The sequence below is a fragment of the Acinonyx jubatus genome, chromosome B1, assembly GCF_027475565.1.
Source record: "Acinonyx jubatus isolate Ajub_Pintada_27869175 chromosome B1, VMU_Ajub_asm_v1.0, whole genome shotgun sequence".
In the NCBI taxonomy this organism is placed as follows: Eukaryota; Metazoa; Chordata; class Mammalia; order Carnivora; family Felidae; genus Acinonyx; species Acinonyx jubatus.
In genome coordinates this window covers 196,270,700-196,292,039 of record NC_069382.1, presented here as the reverse complement: position 1 = coordinate 196,292,039, position 21,340 = coordinate 196,270,700, and the positions used below count along the sequence as shown (strand labels likewise).

Sequence of the window (21,340 nt, the reverse complement as noted above, 5' to 3'; positions counted from 1 at the left end):
TTTGGACAGAGCTGGGTCCAAATCCAGGCTGGTCTCGCCGACTCCCTGCTTCTTCTGCTGTAACTCTTAGCTGTGACCTGACTGGAGGCTGTGAAGTGTGACCATGGACAAGTCCCCCCCCCCCCTCTTGTTCCCTAGGTTGTCCCAAACCATGGCCTTCATGCAGCAGGATTCTTCATAACCTCCATCGCCTCCTTCGTGCTGACCTGGGCCACACTTTTCTTCACGGCTCGCTATCAGTGTTTGAAGGGAAGCCTGATCACCAGACATCAGGTGAGTCTCCATGTGCATCTTGTTGCCGGAGGGCAGTCGGGTGGGCGGTAGATGTGAGGTTGATTGAAGTTTTCCCTCCAGTTCGATGGGTTGATTGATCCTCAACCCTGGATTGATGTCCGAATCCCCAGGGAAACGACAAAATGCTCGTGTCCAGCCTTGCCTGCAGAGACTGTGACTGGACCGTCCCAGGATGCGCCCGTCCTTAGTGACTTTTTTATTTTTATTTTTTTTAATGCTTACTTATTATTGAGAGACAGAGAGACACACAGCGTGAGCAGGGGAGGGGTAGAGAGAGAGGGAGACACAGAATCGGAAGCAGGCTCCAGGCTCCAAGCTGTCAGCACAGAGCCCGTCGCGGGGCTCGAACCCACAAACTGCGAGATCATGACCTGAGCTGAAGTCGGTCACTTACCCAACTGGGCCACCCAGGCGCCCCCTTAGTGACTTCTAAAGCTCCCCGGATGATTCCAGCAAGTGGCCGGGGCTCAGAGCCACTGCGGCCTGACCGAATAAGCGAGCGCCTTCCTGTGCAGATAGTGCTGTGTTCCTGCCACACTAATTCGGGGCCTGGTCCACACTCCCTGCGGAAAAGTCTTTGGAGGCTCACTCCACCCTCAGGGGGAGGCTGGATCCTTCAGCCGTGGAGCTTCACCGTGCGTGGGCAGCTCTGGGGACAGTATGGAACTAGGCTCAGAGTCGTGCTGGCTGAGGAGGGGCGGAGCTGGGGTATATATCACGCCCCGGTGGTCATCGGTCGAGGATATGGGGGTAAAGGCGCTGTTAGAAGGTGGGGGAGGAGGGACTGCCCTCCCCGCTGAGAAGGCCCTTTGGGACCAGAAAAATGAAGCAGGGACTGCCTGCAAGTTACAGTTTTATTCAGGCTGACTTACAGGGAACGGGGGACCAGAGGGTCCGCACGTACCTCCCAGGGTCCACGTGCGCCTGATCGGCAGCTCTCCTGGAATTAGATCTCATGGGGCCATCTGTGCATCAGGAGGCCGAGAGACTGTGTTATCTTTAACCAATTTACGGAGAGCCAAAACAAGCCGCCCCCTTCCAGCCTTCACGGGCATTTCTAAGGAATGTATATTAACCTCCAAGGGGCCCGGAACACGTAGCCCCAAGAGAGGAGGGCCACAGATGGAGTCAGTATTGTCCACAGTCCTACAGGGGCCAGGACAAAGGGTGACGTTATTTCCTGGCGTGGGCTCTGAAGGCCCGCAGAAGCCTTTAGGGGAAGCAGTGTAGATGCTGGCTGGTGGGTCTTGGGCCAGCGGGTCTGAAGCGGCGACGGGGTGTGGGTAGGAAGCAGGCGACCTCTGCTACAATCTCCATTGCCTCCTATGGAGCCTGGAGCTTAGGAGGCCCTGAATCCACGTGTGAGGATATGAAGGAGCCCTCGGCCCATCAGTGGATGGACAGACGGGAAGGAAATCAGGGCGGCAATTTTTAGAGTGAGAGCAGCTCCGTGGAGCCTCCCCCGGAAGGCGCTGCTGGGAGTAAGCATCCGTTGGCAGCTTCTTGGTCCCTCCAGGGCCGTGGAGGGCTGGAGCTACTGTGACCCAGTGTCCCCCAGGGGCCCAGCAACTTGAAAGGAACACAGCCATCTGTTCCCCTCACTTTATTTTTTTTTAATTAAAAAAATTTATTTATTTTTGACAGAGAGAGAGAGAGAGAGAGAGACAGAGCATGAGGGGGGAGGGGCAGAGAGAGAGGGAGACAGAATCCGAAGCAGGCTCCAGGCTCCGAGCCGTCAGCACAGAGCCGGACGTGGGGCTCGAACTCATAGACCGCAAGATCATGACCTGAGCCGAAGTTGGATGCTCAACGGACTGAGCCTCTCAGGCGCTCCTCCCCTCCCTTTATATTGAGGAAACTGAGGCCCATGAAGTTAAATACTTGCTTCAAGTGGCCCGGGGACCTGGCTCCTGGGGGCCGTGTCTGGAGGCTGGAGGTCGTGTCCCATTGTTCACTTTATGTCTGCTTCCTGGAGGAGAGGATGGCCATTTCAAAGTGAGATCGGCCCACAGTGTCCGTGGAGGCAAAAGTGAGGGGGAGAAAAAGCGTTCCTCTAATCAGACCTCCAGCTTCTCCCTCGAAGCCGTTATCAATCGCAGAAGAACAAAACTTCCCAGCTGCTTTGATGAAGGAGCGGAAATCCTTTGCCGGAGATGAAAGGCTGATCATTACAACCGCAGAGAGGAAAGCAAAGTGTTGACTTAAGGTCTGAAGACCCTTGAAGTTCACAGGATGAACTCTTTTCACATCTTTATTTTTGGCAGCCTGAGGCAGCCGCTGAGACGGTGTGCAGTGAAAACAGTGCGATAAAACCCTCCTTCTGCCTTACGAGTTCGATCATCTTGGGACCAAATACCAACTCCTTGTACCTTAGGAGTTCGACCAACTTGGGACCAGATACCAACTCTGACTCTTCGTGAGCCGTGCGAACTCAGATAACGTCATTCTACCCCTCTGGGCCGTGGTTTCTTATATGTGATGTGGGGACAACAGCACTTAACTGTGTTGTGATAGTTTCATGATAACACACCTACAAGGCACAGGGACAGGAATTCCTAAATATTAGCTATACTTATCACCCAGTTTTCAGGATTGATATTAAGGACACAACAGATACATCTATCCAGTCGTGGCGTTGGGCTTAATTATCTCTGAGGTCATTTCCATCTGACAGTTCTGTATTCTGATTCGAAACCAGCCAGATGCATGGAATTGAAGTTCATCTGCCAACTGTAATTTCCCTCTGCATGATGATGATGATGGTGATAGTGAAGGTGGTGATGATAGTGATATAGTGATGACGATGATGATGGGGATGCTGGTGATGATGATGGTGGTGATGATGATGGTGGTGGTGATCGTGATATGATGATGGTGATGGTGATGATGGTGAAATATTTTCATAGGTCTTTACAGGTTGCAAAGGCCTCTCCATCCATTGTTTTGTTCGTACACACGGGAACCCGGTGTGGGGCTACTGGAATTGTGATCCCATTTCTTTGATGGGAAGATGGAGGCTCAGGCAAATGCAGTGTCTTGCCTGAATGTACCCTGTTCGCAAGTGGTGGGGCCAGCAAGGTCCTCCCGACTGCAGACCCCTGCCTTCCCTTGTGACTCTCAGCGCATGGCGTTCACAAGAGGGCTCACTCGGTTGTGTCTGAAATTCCCCTGTAGGTTCAGCATCATGAGAACAAGCTGGAGTACTCCCAGTTCACCTCGGCCAATGGTATCAATGAGGACCTTGCTCTCAATGACCAAATGATTGACATTCTGTCTTCAGAGGACCCCGGGAGCATGCTTCAAGCCTTGGAAGAGTAAGAATTCTCAATCACATTATACTGGCTTGGATGTGATGAATGCTTTAACTTCACTGGCCTCAGAGCAAACCCTGAGTACATTTCATTCATGCACTCATTCATTCATTCATTCATTCATTCATTCATTCTGTCATTTGTTACTCAGTTATCATAATGGAACTACTACTGTGCTTGATATTTGGAAAAAGGGATGGATAAGACAGAGTTTGTGCTATAAGCTGCCTGATCTAACGGGCAAGACAGACACACAAACTTAAGTGACCATACAAGTTTGATGAACACCCTGCTAAAAGGAAAATCAAGGCTAGCTGAGCCGAGAAAAGGAAATAATGACCTCTGAGAGAGTCCTGGAAATGCTTCTCAGAGGAGGTGCTGTTTTAACTTATTCTTGAAGCATGGATATAAGCTTTCCAAGCGCATTATGAGAAGAAAGACTTTTCAGGCAGAGGGAAGAAGGGGCAGATGAAAGGGTCAGCAGGATGCATCTGGTGAACGCAGCAGCTGGGTACGACTGATGGGTAGATTGGGGTATTGAGTACAGCAAGATAAGGGAAGAGGCAGCTGGAGAGAGAGGCCAGGCCAGGCGACGTGTTTGCCGAACTGAATTCGATTCTTGTTGTTTATGAGCACGTGCTTAGAATGGACCACCTGTGCACAGTAGAACGTGGAGCCAGACACGGTTCTGAAAACTTTGCGAATACCAACTCATAATCCTTCTAGCAACCCAACTGAGCAGGGATTATTGTTCTTACCAGGGATGAGGATTTGATAGTCTCTGGAGCTTGCCCCAGGGCGCACACTTAGGAACGAGAGAGCCAGGTTCAAGGCCAGGCTGCCTGGCTCCGGGGTGCATGCCTCTAACCAGGATGCTGTTGCACGGCCCAGGGTTTCTCCTGGCCGGCACAGGGGTCACGGTCTACAAGGTGACTCACTCGGTTCATCAACTTGGCCTTTCCTCGTTTCCTTTTGGCAAATATTTACAGAAAGCTTCTTTCCGTGTTTCCTATCTCAGCGTCCAGTTGTCTTCCAAAATTCTGTTTTGTCTTTTACTTCTTCAAGCGTATGAAGCGTAATTATTTTCAAGTCTCTGAAGCTTTATTACCTTTACCATGTTCTTGTGCCTGTTGTCTTCTGTTCCCCTTAGTTTGTGATCAAATTTCCTCTTCTCCTCGGATGCCTGGATAGTTTTGATCGTGTGCCAGTGTGTGTGAAAATTTGTGAAGACAATGGAAGACTGACTAGGAGGAGGTTACCACCTTCTAGGCGGTGAGGGGCATCATTCTGGATGACCCCCCATACAGAGACTGAGACCACGCAAGGCAGGGCTTATGGTCCTCCAAGGTCTGGTCTGTTTCTGGCATATCTTTACTCCTGAGGCATCTGTACCAACTACAGGCTGACCTCTCCTTGGAGTCTCTGGACTTGAGTTTCCCCCTCCCCGGTTCTGCAGGTCTGTTGAGAACTCTGCAGAGTTTATCAGCCCTTGGGGCTGCCTCTTCTGATACTTAGCAGACGCCCTGTGGAACAGAGTGGCCCCAGATGCGGGGCTCCCCTCTCTGAGTTTCTTTGTTCTGCTAGGTCTTGACCTCATCTTTTACTTCTCCTTGTTGGTTCTCAGGTGGTCTCAGAGTGATTTGGTTTTTGCCCAGCTTTTCTTTTGATGGGATAGTTTGTCCAAATTACCTGGACCACGAACAGAACCCATCTTCGTGTAAACCCCACTCTAGGCGAGGAGTAGACACAGTCCCGGCCACAGAGGCAGCCTGTGAGAGAGATGGACAGGGAAACAGGCAAGGCCCAAAATAGCACAGAGCAGTAGCACCCTTGACTGGTCCCCAAGTTAGATCAGGGTTTAAGTCTGGGCTGTGCCACCAGGCGCCCTTGGTTCAGTTACGTAAGTGAAGTCTCAGGGTGAGAGGAGCTAGGTCTTGTAGGGTTCTGGATGTCAGGGAATGGCCTTTTAATTTTAATATGGGCAGATCTGTATGTTCAAAGGCCACTCTGGATACAAATGGACAGTGGCTTAGAAGTCCAGGGAGATTGTTGGAGATGTCGATGTGTGACTTGGGGCGGAGCTTGGGATTAGCCTACAGAACTTGGCAACTGATTGCCCTGTGGCTGTGAAGGCATGCGCAGGGGGCGTAGTTGGACACTGAAGGGGAGGGACAATTCAGGATGCCTCCCTGGGATGCCGTGTTGGACTGATGGTTATTAGCAACAGAACCCCGTGGGAACCTCCCCAGGCTGGATTCCATTTATGACACACTTCTTCTGATCGTACATTCGGGATGTATAGCTCCACCCGCTCGTTTCCCACTGGGGAGTGATTTCTATCGATTGGAGTCATCACCATGCCGATAAGCTATAATATCTTCTATTTGTACATAATACCCCATATTCGGGAAACATTTAAAAATGCAAGGTCTCTTTTCCACATGTTGGTTTGGTTCCCATGCTAATGCTTTTTGGTAGGGCATCTTATTTTTGGCGTTTGCTAGCTGAAGAGTCCGATGCTCATCTAGGCAAAGAGGTTTATCCACAGCCACAAATCTAGTAAGTGAGTCTTCTCTGTTTAATCTCGGCCACGTTGTGTTCCGCAAATACTCTCTGAGCCCGAGTTTCCTCATCTGTTAACTGGGGGAAACCAGGAACACCGTGGGAGACTGTACAGCTTAATGATATGAAAGAGACTTAATGGCAGAATCCTCACCGCGGCGTTCCCTGCGAGCCGGGGTCTCACCTGCAGGGACGTGAGCAGATGGAAGAGAGAAGCGTTCAAGATGGGCAGTCCTTCTCTGAGTCTTTCTCAAGAGCCGTGCAAACAGCAACTGAGCAGCTCCGGTGCTGTCTCCCTGGAGCCTGGAAATGGAGTCCCGTGGCAGGAGACGGACCCAAGATACCTCCGGAAATAGAGAGCATGGTTTGTGCTTCCTTAGGAGCAATGGGTCACTGGTCTGAGAAGAGAGCTCTCCTATGTCTGACCCGTGGCATTTTGTGAGCTGAGGGAGGTTCCGAGCCCAAGGGGACTTCCGTCCTGCCTGAGGGGAGCCCCTTCCCAGCCGAGCGCCCTCGTGCACTGTCGGGACTTGAGCCACGGAAGTGCAGGACTGTCCTTGCACGGAGCTGGGCCTTGTTCACCCATTTCTGGGCCCAGGGTCGTGCCGCTCGGCTCACTGAGCTTTTGGGCGGCCATTCAGGCGTGATCTTTCATTTTAGCTAAGTCCCTAATCAGAACGCCAAGGGAAACACATTAAAGTTTGTCACACTACTCAAGAGGGAGGAGGGAGGATTGGATGGGCAGCGGGGAGAAAGGTGGGTGGCTTACTGGCAAAGATTTGTGAATGTCCCATTACATTACATGGTGGGAGCAGGTGCATCACCGAAGTATTTCCTGGCTTTTTTGTCTGTTTTCTTCCAAAACATGAAAACGCAAAGTAGAGTGAAAGGATTTAGTTTGTGTGATCAGCACCTGGATATTTAATTTGCAAGTAGGTGGTAGTCCACCACCTCCGGCCGGAGGAAGTAGGGCTGTGATTAGCATATATGTGTGTATTAATACATACATAATAGTGTATGTGATAGTAACCTACAATAGTAACAGCGTGTAATGTAAATAGTATCAGGACTAGATGGGAAGGCATTAATCATCCTTTGTTGTTGGTTCCAGAAGCGCTTGGGGCACCTGGGTGGCTCGGTCGGTTAACATCTGACTTCGGCTCAGGTCACGGTCTCACGATTCGTGAGTTCGAGCCCCGCGTCAGGCTCTGTGCTGACAGCTCGGAGCCTGGAGCCTGCTTCAGATTCTGTGTCTGCCTCTCTCTCTGTCCCTCCCCTTGTGCTCTGTCTCTCTCTGTCTCTCAAAAATAAATAAACATTAAAATTAAAAAGAAGAAAAGAAGCGATGGCGTGTAGGGAGCACTGTCTTCTTCGATCCCCGCGTTCTGTGAAATCAACAACAGCCACTGCAACGTGCTGGTCCTGGTGTGTGAAATGCCGTGAGGATTGAGGTTACCGAGACTGTATTCCTGTAAGTCACCTAGGAGCTCCAGAATTTTAGATTTATTTCTCCTTGGAAGCTGGTCTTGTTTGGCCTGAAGAGTGTTTGACACTGATGTTCAAGCCTGACCTGAGAGTGCGTAGCCTGCGAACTGCCTTTGTCTCTCGCTCCCCTCCCCCACCCCACCCCCCATCCCAACATTCAGTATTTATTGAACGCCAGTTCTGTTTCAGGCTCCGTGCTTGAATGCTCATTTTTTTTTTAAATTTTTTTTTTCAACGTTTATTTATTTTTGGGACAGAGAGAGACAGAGCATGAACGGGGGAGGGGCAGAGAGAGAGGGAGACACAGAATCGGAAACAGGCTCCAGGCTCTGAGCCATCAGCCCAGAGCCCGACGCGGGGCTCGAACTCACGGACCGCGAGATCGTGACCTGGCTGAAGTCAGACGCTCAACCGACTGCGCCACCCAGGCGCCCCTTGAATGCTCATTTTAAAGTCTTGGCCATTTTTTTTTTTTTTTAATCATCGCATTGTCAGTTACTTTTAATCTTTCCATCTTGACTTCTAGTCAGGCTTAGGAGCTCCCAGAAAGAAAATGTCACTCAGAATGTCAGGGGCTTACTATGCATGGAAATCTGTGATTGTCTCCCGACTAAAAATAGCTTTTTTTCTCCAGCAAATAATTTATCACATTTGTAATTCTTATGTGAAGTTTAGCTGGGCTTCTAAATATGCCATGAGGTGACTTGATTGCCACCTTTTCTAAGACCCATCAGAGCCCTAACCTTGCTGTCTCTTGCTGGTTTATTTTTGACAAAGAGCATTCCCTTGGTTGGCGTGGTGTATCTTTTACATCATTAATTCATAAGCTGCCCCTTGCAGAGAGGATCTGAGGGACAGGTCTCTCCTTTGGTTTCTATCAGGTTCCTAGACAGTTGTCGTAATAGATACAGCTCAGCCCCGGACCTGGAGAGACGAGAGGAAAGAGGAACCAGGCAACCACCGGCTGCTCCCGAAAGCTTCTAGAAGCATGGAGAGCCCACAGTGTCTTAGCGCCAGCCCTGCTCTGGCCCTGACCTCTGCCAAGCATCTCTGGCCCATGTTCTTAGGTCATTCTCACCACGGCTCCTGAAAGGAAGCTGGTGTTCAAAAAAGGTTTATTGGTTTTGCCTAAAGGTCGCACAAGTGATAACGGGTTTGTGCTTTCTGAGCCGCTGTTCTATTGACAAAACACAGCTTTTGAAGAAGATGGTGCATAGATTTTTCCAGAGAGGCAAAGGAAAACAAGAGAAGAAAGTCCAGGGCTGTGTCTCTTTCCAGTTACTCAAAGGAAGTTCATTGCTGATTTCTGATGTTAGCTTCCCTCCGTGTGGCTGGGGTGTAAGTGACTCCCTGCACGTGGCAGGGGCCCGGAAGTCCTTTTGGCATTGAATGATTTCACTTCATGAGCTATTATCTGCTGTCTCACTGGAGTTCTCGTGGGGGCTGGCCACAGTAAGAGGCCGGTGGTAACTCCCTTCGCTTTCCTTTTCGAGTTCAACTCCCTCTCCTCCCTCCCTCCGTCTCTCCCACCCACCAGCCCTCCAGCCCCCTTCCCGTATGGATCTGAAAGCATCTGCTGTGTGCCGAGCACTGGGTGACACGGTGGGGACACAAGCCAGACTCCGGCAAGCTCCCTGCCTTCGGGCCTCCATTGGCGCCCTCGCCACGTGCTTTTGTAAGGCTCAGTTTGTGTGTCTGACTCCCACGTGAGACCCCAAGCCCTTGTTTGGAACAGGTCTGGCAGCACCAGCTAAGTATCAGCAGCGTCTTGTGAATGAGTCTGGGTGAAATCGCACTGGGTGTTGGAGGGTCTTTAGGACCCTTAGGTCTTTAGGACAGTGTCAGGCAGGGAAGGGGGGCGTTCTTGGCAGAGTGATCCCGCGTGTACAGGGCATGGGCGTGTGACAGTGCCTCCTGATGTCCTCACAAGGCGCAGAGAGGATTCAGGAGACCGGACGCGTGGGAAGGTGTCCAGGAGAGGCCTTAGCGTACTCCCCGATTGCCTCTTCCCTGCTCCCCCCAACCCACCATGCAGATACTCATGCCTGGGCCGGTCCTGGATTTCTGGAAGGATGGACGTCGGGGTTCACCTAGAGCCTCCCTTGACCGACACAAGCACACAGGCCAGCTGAGGCGGAAGCCCCGCCCTCACACCTGTGCCTTGCTGCCAGGTTCCCACGAGGTGCTTGCTGGGTCCCCGCCAGTGGCTGACAAGCCAGAGCGGGATTTGTGCGGGGGACAGACCAGGAGAGCATTAGCAGCGGTAAGGCCCATCTCGTTCCCATGGCAACCCTCACTGTCATCTTCCAAGCAAGGTGAGGGTTTCTTGGAGGAGACACTTTCCTGCTTTTAGAAGCAGGTGTTTTGTGAGCCCCCCCGCCCCCCACCGCCGCGCGCCTGGCGCTGTGCTTGGCAAGGTGCCAGAGAGGAAGCCGAGAAAAGCGAGGGCCCCCGGGATGCCCGCCATCAGCAGGGGGAAATGACTCCCACACGGACACGTACCGCACAATGAGTCACCCTCGGGCCGCGCCTCTGCCGTGTGCGGGTGGTTTCCACATGGTCCAGCGAACCTCTGCAGGGCGGGATGTGATCTTCTTCCTGACTTTGCATCCTACCGAATCCACACCACCGCTTCCCCGGGCGAGGAGGTCCACGCAGCCTCTTAGGGGGTTCTTGAGATGAAAGGAATCACCTCGACTGTTGGAGTGGCTGAGGGGGGGTCACTACAGAGCTCTCATCTCCCCTCAACCTTGAGGTCTGCACCAGTTGGGAAATAAGACCTGTATCTGGCATGTTCTCCAGCCAAAAATCGAAATCACCTGTCACTTTCATTACTTTGGAAAGCTCGATCGGAGGATGCGGCTTTTGTGCAGCTGTGATGAGCCCCACGGTGAGATACTGCAGCCCCTCCCCACCCCCCCCCCCCAAGAAAGCCGCCTTCAGGGACGTCCTCCTCCCGGTCAGCAGGTACTGTGGCTGCTCTTGCCAAGTGCCAACCCCTGTCCCCTGTCGGTTCCCTCACAGAGCTCCTCCACGTGAAGGGGCCCCAAGGAGAGGGAGACCCGCATGGCCCCTCCCCAGCATTGGCCGCTCAGGTTGGCCAGTCCCAACCAATGGATACTGGTCACAGACGGCAAGTGTGTGTGCCAGGCAAGAGGAGGGCCCGCTTCCTTGGGGATGGCGGTGCCTGCAGCGGACTTTTTGGGGCCCTGCCCTGGGCCACCAGCTTGACTTTACTATACACGGCCGGGCGGCACCAGCCACAGAGAGCATCCAGGAGAGAGGTTGTCACAAGCACGGGAGAAACTCCCTGTGTCCCAGGGAAGAGAACACCCCATAGTCCCTGACTCCGATTAATGCCCATGTTTCTTTTTCCTGCCTCTGCTCAGCCAATTTGTTGAATAGTGAATAACGAACAGGGCCAAGAATTAGAGGGGCATAAAAGGCCATAGTGTGCAAAACGAATTGTCTTCTCATCCCTGTGCCCAAAAGCAGTCCGTTCCCCGTGGCATGCAGCCTGCGGGGATCGTCCATGGCTATCTGCATTTTTACACATGGACTCTTTTTTTTTAATGCAAAGTAATAGCCTATCTCGCGCACTGTTTTGCTCCTTTATATTGCCCCATTTTGCAACAATCTTGGGAATTGTTCAACATCCATAACTATGTATAACAGCCTGTTCTTTAAGTGGTTGTATAATATTCTTCTTTTAAAAAAATGTTTATTTTGAGAGAGAGAGCGCGAGCGAGTGTGCAAGAGGGAAGAGCAGAGAGAGAGAGGAAGAGAGAGGATCCCCAGTAGGCTCCGCACCGGCAGCACAGAGCCCCACGTGGGGCTCGATCCCACCAACTGTGAGATCACGACCTGAGCCGAAACCGAGAGTTGGACGCTTAACCAACGGAGCTACCCCGGGCACCCCCAGGGGTTGCATAACTTCCTAGTAACAGGAACGATTACTGACTTCACTGAGAATTTAATGTAAATGAAAGACAGCTCTGTGTTATGTGCATGAACCTGTCTCCCCGCAAAGCAGCCTCCGACCTGAGGACTGTTGACAGATGAGGGGGCCAGAGCACAGAGAGTGTGCGTCACTTGCCCAGGGTCACAAGGCAAGTAGGAGGATGTGAGTCCTGGCGATCTGAGTGCGGAGCCGGCCGCGTTCGTGAACACCGTGTTCCACAGCCCCCCGCAAACGCGTGGCCGGTAACCTCCTGCGTCGAGGGCTGTGCGCACGCGTGCAACCTTAACTGCAGTATGAGTTCTTCACGGTGGAATTGCTGAATTATTGTGAACTTTTCATGGTTGCTGTCAGACTGCCCACCAGAGAGGCCGGGCCGGCTCCAGCCGAGTCCCTGTGTCGCACAGGCTCGTCACCATGGCTACGGATCGTCGTAGCCGTGGTCAGTCTGCTGGGAAACCGAGGCTCCTTCCTGTAGCTTTCACCTGCGCTTTTCTTGTAACGCACGAGGTGGGACATCTTTTGCACGTTGAAGACGTGTCTGTGTTTCCTTGTCTGGTGAGCAGAGGAGGTGGCCTGGGCTTAGGCTGGACGGCTTGAGTCACAGCGCTTGTCCCCGACTCCCGATCTGCCGTTTAATCGTTCGATGACCTTGAGCACTGCCTGTAACCTCCCTGTGCCTCAGTGTCCTCACGTGAACCCGGGGGTGGTGACAGTGCCCACCCAGCAGGAGGTGAGGGTTTAACCAGCTCACGTATGCCCAGGGCTGAGAACAAGGGCTCTGGATGTGCTCGTGGCGAGCGGTTCACCTGTTTCCAGACCGTTTAGTGCTTGGCTCTGTTCTGCCCATTGACGTCCATGTTTTTCTTTTCTGTGACTCAGCTCCATAGATGTCGCAGAAATGGACGACAGTTACTCAGCGCCTCTCAGCTTCTAATTCATTGCTGTGCCTGAGCGTGTCATGTAGCTGTTGAGTCCACAGTGGGCTGGAAGGCTGGAAAAGCTACTGTGAGCCCAACCAGCGGGGTCCCAGCTCCTTGGAGATCATAGGCTGGTGGGGGAGACAGGCATTCATCAGAGAATCACATGGAAAAATACATGATTACACTGACCAAGCTGGGCGCCACGAAGGAGGTGGTGCCTGGGGCTCCGAGAACCTCACCCAGAGTCCCCTCTTGCCGGGAGAGGTCTGTGGGCTGGGGGTTTGGCGTGTGCTCAGTGACCAGTGAGGCTGACTGGGGACAGCAGTGGCTCAGACAGGGACTCGGGCTTCAGGAAACACCAGGTCACCGGATTATCCTGCAGGGTGGGGTGCTGTGGATGGTCGGATGGAGAGGGAGGCTGGCCCGGTTGTGAAGGCTGGACTGCTGGGCGTGGGCTTCGGGCTTTGACTCGGACTGGGGTCTGTCGGCCTCGGAGAAGGTGAACCCTCAGACCGCCCCCTTGCCGCTTCAATTTCAGTGGGATTTCTAAGCTCCTTTCTTTTCAAGCATTCACCGATTTGGTGTCGGGATGCTTACCCAGGGATTTAGTTCAGAAGTTTTACTTTGAAAGTCTTTGCTTTGTTGTTTCTGCTACTTTTGTCCGTTTTGTCACGAACGCGTGAAAATATCCAAGACGGTCATTTGACACTCATGTACACAGCTCTCTTTGGGACGATATTCCTTCCCAGTCACTGCAGCCTGACGTTCCTAAATGTCCTGGGTATTTCAGTGCTGGGGGAAGTCAGCGCTCTAGGAGACGTGCTGTCCCCAAAGACTCTGGCCTGAGTGGTGATCACCATACAGCCGTACAGCCCAGAAGACCAGCCGGCAGGTCAGCCCTTTACGGCTCCCGTTTCTTCTCTCGCTCGCTCATCCCCTCTCCGACAGGTGTTCCCCGAGCACGTTCTCACCCAGAGCCACTTTCCCGGCACTGCGGATGCTAAGTTGGGCTAGGAGTGCTCCATGATCTCCAGACACTCGCAGTTCACAGAGAAGACAGACTCACAGACGGTCCCGGCAAGGTGGCACAGGGTGCAGGTGGCTGGGGACAGGACACTGCACAGGGTGGGAGGGGAGGGCTCCAGCTCTGCCTTCACCAAGAAGGCATGGCCTCAGGCAGAAGGAAGAGCCAGAGGACGACGGCGGGGGTCAGGTTCCCAGATAGACAGATAGATGTGGCCCCGTGGAATTAGGCTTTCCGGTTTATGCATCTGGGAGACGTGTAATGAGCAACGTGTCTTGCAGGCACTGTGCAGGTACAGCAGGGACCGAAGTAAAGTCCTTGTCCTCACAAGCTGTCCGTGGTCGGCGGGGACAGAAAACAAATGAAGATGAAATGTACGGAGGTGACGGGTCAGTGGGTCAAATGGGGAATGGCAAGGACTGTGTGAAGTAGATGCCTCGGGAACAGCCTTCCGGACAAGGTGGCATTGGAACAGGAAGCCCTGGAGGGAGCCGTGAGGGTGGCGTCCCCTCCTCCCTGGGAGAAGAATGGGGAGGCCTGTAGCATCTTGATGCTAAAGAGAATCCGTGGCCTGGATTCTTGGCCCGAGCAGAAATACTCTCTCGAGCACGCCTCGCAGGTGGTTATTCCATTTCTACTTGGATATCCCATGGTCAATAGGAACCTTCATCCCTCAGAGTTTGTTTTGAGTTGAATTGTGTCCTACAGTTGTGTCCTTTAAGAATTGGGAAGTTTAGACACACACACACACAGGGAGACACCCACCCCCCGCACCGCCCCACAAAGACGGAGGCAGAGATGGAAGTGATGCCTCCACACGAGGGTTGCTGAGCACGGCATCCACACCGGCAGTCAGGAAAGGGGCACAGCCTCTTAGATTCAGAGGGAACCAGCCCTTGCCACATCTTGATTCTGGGCGTCGCACCCTCGCTGGTTACAGCCGCCCTGGAAACAAGTACAGCTTCTCGTCGTTGTGTGGGTGGCTTGTACACCTTCGAAGTCCAGCCTGTTTTCATTTTTTTTTTAAGTTTATTCATTTATTTATTTTGAGAGAGAGACAGAGCTGGGGAAGGACAAAGGGACAGGGGGAGAGAGACTCCCAAGCAGGCTCCGTGCCCAGCCCCGAGCCCGATGTGGGGCTCGAACTCACAGACTGTGAGATCATGACCTGAGCCAAAGTCAAGAGCCGGACCCTCAACCGACTGAGCCACCCAGGCGCCCCTCCCTCTTGTTTTGATCCAGAAGTCTACATTCGTAGTTCTATGTGAGCAGAACCAGCGAATCCGTGCACGTTGTGATGTCATCCTGATACCATCCTCTGGAGGGCCTGTCCCTCCCTCTTGTCATCTCACGGCCACTGCCTGCAGCCTGACCATCACCCTGTCTTCACTGGCCTGCGCTGACCTGACATCCATCCCTGAGCCCCGGTCCGTTCTCCACGTACCAGCCGGGGTGGGGGAGGGGCATGCTTTCCATGGCCCTGACCACTTGCTGGAGGCCCCGTGCTGGCTTGCTCTTTCTTGGCAAAGTCCTAATCCTCGCCACAGCCTGCAACAGCCTGTGTCATCTGCCCAAGGCCGTTAGGCCTGGAGTGTTGATATTTTGCGTGCATGTGATCACGATGACCAGATTTCTGTGAGGCGGTCATGAAGAAGACAGGAACCGGGGACAGTGATGGGAAGTGTAGGGAAGCGGATGTCAGGGGATTAAGAGGGAGACCTTTCTGTTTGAGCTCTCCGATAATGGGCAGCCTGCCTGGAGGAGCACTTAGCTCCCCATCACCGTGTGTGTGCAGCACAGAGGCTGGGGGACTCCTTGGCAGGGAAGGTGTTGAGGAAATCTGAGCGTTGGTTGGAAAGATGATTTAGCAGACATCCGAGGTTTATCTTATCTCTCTTTTAAATGTTTCATCCTAAAGTTGCTTTCAGATGCTCTTCAGGTAGAACACAGTCTGTCTTTCCAAAGAGGAGTTTCAAGAGCTATCTATCTTCCTAGGTGGCTAGCTGTAACCCATCTGTCCGCTCATCCATGATCTATCCGGCCACCCACCCACCTGCTAACCCACCAACCCAGCCACCAACCCATCCCTTCATACGTATGTATATCCCACCCACCCATCCGTCCATCCACTCATCCGTACATGTGTCCTTCCATCCACCCACCCACCCATTCACCCTCCATCCATCCCCCCATCCGTCCGTCCACCCACTCTTCGACCCATCCACCCATGCATCCACCCACCCATTCATCTATCCATCTACCCATGCATCCATCCATCCATACACCCACTTTTCCACCCATCTACCCACCATCCACCCACCCATCCATCTATCCATCCATCCATCCATCCATCCATCCATCCATCCATACACCCATCCATACATACGTACATGCATCCTTCCATCCACCTACCCTCCCATCCATCCACCCATCCATCCATTCATCCATCTATGTTTGTCATGTTTCCCTCTTATCTTCTTTTCTTTGTCATAAAAATGATATCAAGGAAGACTGGACAGACACAGACACAGCAACAGCAATGTGAAATAACATTTCTTAGCCTCCGTTTTGTCTCAGGCACCAGCTAAGCGCGTTGAGTGTGTTGGTGTGACTGAAGCAGCAGGACAGAGGGTAGAGCTGGGGCCACGTGTTATGGCTTCCAATCCCTGCTCTGCCACCTAAGAGCTATGCCACTTTCAGTCAGGCATTTTAATTTTCCTGTGCCTCAGTTTCCTCACGTGTTAAAAAAAAGGTTAATCACCTACTTTATAAGGCTGTTATGAGGATTGGATGGGATGATGTTTGTAAAGCTATTAAAACAAAGCCTGTGCGTAAGAGGCACTGCTATTCATCCTCTTAATGGCCTTCATTTGACACAGTGATAATATTCTCATTAACCAGCCAGGAAACTAGGCTCAGAGACACCAAGGCGCACACCTGAATCACCCAGCTCTGAAGGGACGATGCTAAGATTGGAAGCTGAGTGGCTGTGACTTCCAAGTTCATCGTGCTTTCAGACATGATGCGGTGTGCGCTGCCTTTTGCGACAAGGTGATTGGTGTGTGCCTGAAAGGGAGCTGGGAGGAACGTTCCGGAGGGATGTGAAGTGGGCAGAGGAATGCTCACTCCTTTTGGTCTGCTGCAGAGCTGACTGGTGTGTGGGGCTGTGGCCAGTGCGTGGGCCAGGGGTGGGCAAGGAGAAGCTGGAGGCCGGCGGAGGGCGGGCCCGACCCGACTTCTACACGGAGGGATCAGCAAGAGGAAAGACTGTCACAGAGGGAGGATGCAGACCGCCCATTCCTGGTAGCCTACAATCTGAGTTCTTACCAAACCAAAAGCGTATGGTTTATCGTAACTTTTAACTGATGTCTTGGCTCACGTACGATGACTACGTTTACTCTGAGTTAGGCTCTCATTACCGTTTTGACAATGAAGATACTCAGGAGGTATGTTCCCTGCTCAACTTGCATTGTCTAGGCCCTCGACATCACCAGTACGCTGATGTGATTTATGGTCCTGACATGGGATCCTCCTGCAGGATCACTTTCCGTGGAAATGGACTCCTAGGAAGAAAATTCCAGTTTCCCTAGCACTGTTTGTTTTTTGTGAGTCTGTTATGCCAACTTGAAGGTCCCGGATTTATACTGAAAAACGGCCATGGCTGATTTCTTTTTCCTTCTGGATTAATTACCCTCCAGGCCAGCGAGGTCTCTTTCACATTCAAGGGAACGTTTTCTGCCTTGTGTATCAAATCCGACCCTAATTTTGTTCTGACACCTTCCTCGCCGTTTGATGAGAACTCAATTAATTTTTTACATGAAATCAATAGGGGAAAAGACACTAATGTCATTCTCTTTTCTTTATCATCAGTAGCTAATCATCAGAGTCCTAATCAGTTCTGGGATAATTTAAGCTGGGCAGTTTCTTTGAGAAAGATGTTATCATAAGCAAGCCTGTTAAGAAACGATAATGGCTTACATTTATTAAGTGCCTCTTATGGGCTGGACATCATTCTGCACTCCGGTGTGAGTCTCTCATTTACAAGAGTATGTATATCGTTCGTACGGTGTAACAGAACTGGCCTGAGCAAATACACTCACCTTACAGTGCAGTGAAAACATGACATCTTTGTGACCTGAGAAAAATGAATATTCCCTGGGAACGCACTGTTGGAATCCCACCAACTCCGCCAACTTGTAGTAAGAATTTCAGCCCAGCATGTGTGACTCACAGTGTCTCTGTCCCATGGAACCATTAGAGACTTGGGGTGGGGGGGGGGGAGGTGGAAATTTATGTGCATTTCATTAGAAACAATTTAAAATGCCATAGGGGATGGTGGGAATTGCCTCCACAGCAATGGATCCAGTCCCGTATGTAGACGATGAATTCTTAATTCTTATTTTCCTCTCCTGTGGCCATTTGGGAAATTTAACAGATGAGAGTTGGCCTCATTAACTGCATGGCATTTTAATTGGTTTAAAGGCACATTTTTCTTTCCTTTGTGGCTTTGGGGACGCTCTGACAGTTTTGACTGTTGCCTCTTCTGACAGTTTATCCATGGTGATTAACATTAAAACTGTTTGGACAGGAAGTGCTCATGAGATTGTCTTCCCGGGCAGTTGGGAAGGGCGAGCCGTGCGCGATATTCTAGTCCGCAGCCTGTCCCCTGGGACAAGGTTAGCCAAGGAACTTTGATTACTTAGAAGCAATAACATTTGAGACACTACACTGTGCATTTTATATTTCTTGCCTCTTTTAACCCTGAACACCACCCTGTGAGGGTGCCCCCCCCCTTATCCTCTGGGGGAGCTAAGTTCTTTCCCCGGGTCCCTTAACTGGTAGGTGGTTGGACCACAATGACCTACAGAGATGTCCTTTTGTTCATTCCAACCCCCACGTACCTGGTAGAACACTGGGAGTTTACCCGATAGGCAGCCGCAACACTCTCTTGTGCAAGTTAATCAGTGAACCAATGAATGAATGATGGATAGAGTGGTCGGGCAAGATGTAGGAGTTTCGTATTCAGCAGTAACAAATTACCGCGAACTGGGTGGCTTCAACCAGCACAAATGCATTGTCTTCTAGTTCTGGAGGTCATAGTCCAAAACAGGCCTCCCCAAGAAAAGTCAGGGGGTCAGCTCTAGGGGAGAACCCGTTTCCTTGCCTTCTCCGGCTCCTTGAGACTTCCCCTCTCCCAGGCTCGTGGCCCGTCCTCCGTCTTCAGGGCTGATGACCCCATCCCCCCCCACCCCTTCCTATCTCTCCCGATCCCACTCATCTTCTGCCCCCTCCTCCCACTCTTAGAGACCCTTGTTATTTATCTCTCTACCATTAAGGTCAGCTGATGAGCCACCTTAATTTCATCCGCAACCTTGTTTCTCCTTTGCCACGTAGCCCAGCACATCCAGAGGTTCTGGGGATTAGGACGTGGATGTCTTCAGGGGACCATGAGCTTGCCCGCCACAAACAGCTTCATTAAAGATGTGAAATCTACTGTGTCTCTCTCAGCAGAGAAGTAATTTTTTTTCTGGGCCTGTGGAACATGGCCTCGTTCTTTGGATGTTTAACCCTGCACGCGCTTCTTTCTTGCTTTGTGGCCTGGGACACTCAGCACACACACCTGCTCAGTGAGTAGTGGTGGAGAAAATGAGAGACGAAATGCCAGAGCTGTTACTTAAAAGTAGACTGATGAGGGGCGCTGGGTGGCTCAGTCAGTTGAGTGTCTGACTCTTGATTTCGGCTTGGGCCACGATCTCACAGTTCGTGTGTTCGAGCCCTGCATCGGGCTCTGTGATGACAGCGCAGAATCTGCTTGGGATTCCCTCTCTCCCTCTCTCTCTCTGCTCCTCCCCTGCTCATTCTCCCTTTCTTTCTCTCTCAAAATAAAAAAATAAACCTTAAAAAAAAAAAGGCTGATTGGGTTATGTCTAAAGGACACAGGAGCTAGTCTGACTTGAGATGGAAAAATTTGAGCACCAAAAAGAATTATCACTGCAGTTGATTGAAACCCACCAACTACATAAAAGTTTGTAATTTCACAGTGATGCAGGACAGGAGGAGGGGGTGTTCCTAGGTCCAGGTAAACACTTGGGCTCAAAAGACTCCCATAAGCTACACTTGACCCCGTGTAAGCAGATGGCCAGAGGGGCAGGAACATGGCTTGCCATGAGGACATCAGGCATTCTTCCATGGGTGTCCTTGCCCCAGGTCACATTGTGGACTACGTCGCTGTCTGGGAGGTGTTTTCTCGCCAGGCGACACAGCTCAGTGCAAGGAGATGTAATCCATATCAGGGCTCAGGTGGGAGCCTTCCTGTCTTAAAACCTTCATACCCCACAGGAGCCAGAATCTCCTGTAACAACTCACAAGCATAGCTTCCAGGGTCCCCCCACAAGGGACATCCCCAGTTCCCAGAGTCACTTCCCTTGAGGAAGTCCAGAGTGTGGCTTCCCTTCTAGACATTCATGGCTCATGTACAGGTGCCCCCATCCAGATGTGATCTACCGATCAGGTGTCATTTGCCCCATAAGCCATGCTGCCTGGTAACATATTTCATGTTCTTCCTCTTGTGAGCTTCCCAGTAGAAGTTATCCAAAGCTCAGATTCTCGGGGATTTGGCAAAAGTTTGAGCATCCTTTTGTTTTCAAATACCAGAACAAAATAAAACAAAATAACAACAAAATAAGGAAACAAACAAAAAAAGAAAAACACGGACCCAATCTCATTTGTCACCATTGGAAGTTGCTATGACATCAGTTGTAATTAGCAAAGAATCAAGCATCCATTCTGTCTACAGACTTTATGTCAGAACAACATTGTTCTGATGGAACAGAACAATCTATGGATTGTTTGAAGACTGTCAGCTTTATGAATGTGGAAGTGATAGAATTACAAAATGAACATTTTCTAGCCCCTAATGAAATCGTGGATCTAAGTTAACAGTTGCACTTGGATGCTAAAACGATTAGGTGAAGGTTGATAGACTTTATGATGCAGGGATCATGCTGGCACTTACTTGAACCTCCTGATCGCTCTTAGAACTTAGCCATCCTTTGACCTTATAGGAAGCATATGGTGCCACTTACAGGGTATTTTGGAAAACAAATTAAGTCTGATTCTAATCAAGATATGAGATGTAACCAGTGCTTTACAGGAAATCCAGAGGAGAGAGGAACAGTGACACCCCATGGAAAGAAGGTGGAGCATCTGCAGGATGAATAATCTAGCTCCCCCAACAAACCAATGGCATAAAAGAGAAAAGGGAGGGCAGAAAAAAGTAGATTTAACTGACATTGTGGGGTTTTTTTGGTTCTTGGTTTTTGGTTTTTTTTGAGTTTATTTACTTTGAGAGAGAGAGAGAGAGAGAGAGGGAGGAGAGAACAAGCAGGGGAGGGGCAGAGAGAGAGAGAGAGAATCCCAGGCAGATGCTGCACTGTCAGTGGAGAGCTTGACGTGGGGCTCGAACTTAGGAACTGTGAGATCATGACCTGAGCTGAAATCAAGAATCAGACACTTAACTGACTGAGCCGCCCAGGCGCCCCAAAAACTCTTTACATTGATAGTTACTGTGGGACTATTTTAGGTTTTGAATTTTTCAAGTAACCCAAATGTGCAACACTAGAAAAATGGTTAAAAATCATGGTACATCACAAAATGAACTATTTTGCAACCACTGTAAAGGAAACTTTTATGGCTTTAAAACAAAATTTTTTTTTAACATTTATTCATTTTTGAAAGACAGACAGAGTGCGAGCTGGAGAGGGGCAGAGAGAGAGAGAGAGGG

At 51.1% G+C, this 21,340-nt stretch overlaps 1 protein-coding gene across 8 annotated transcripts in view; it reads left to right on the top strand.

Annotated features, from left to right (window-relative positions):
- Positions 1-21,340, top strand: part of EVC2 (EvC ciliary complex subunit 2) — a 132,030-nt gene that overhangs the window by 44,014 nt on the left and 66,676 nt on the right. For 7 of the 8 annotated variants that reach the window (XM_027033446.2, XM_053217587.1, XM_053217589.1 and 4 more), the window contains 2 exons: positions 139-273; positions 3,469-3,608. In XM_027033446.2, the coding sequence (XP_026889247.1) occupies positions 139-273; positions 3,469-3,608 (275 nt within the window). The remainder of the gene's footprint in view (positions 1-138; positions 274-3,468; positions 3,609-21,340) is intronic. The other variant, XM_027033388.2, reaches the window with a different exon arrangement.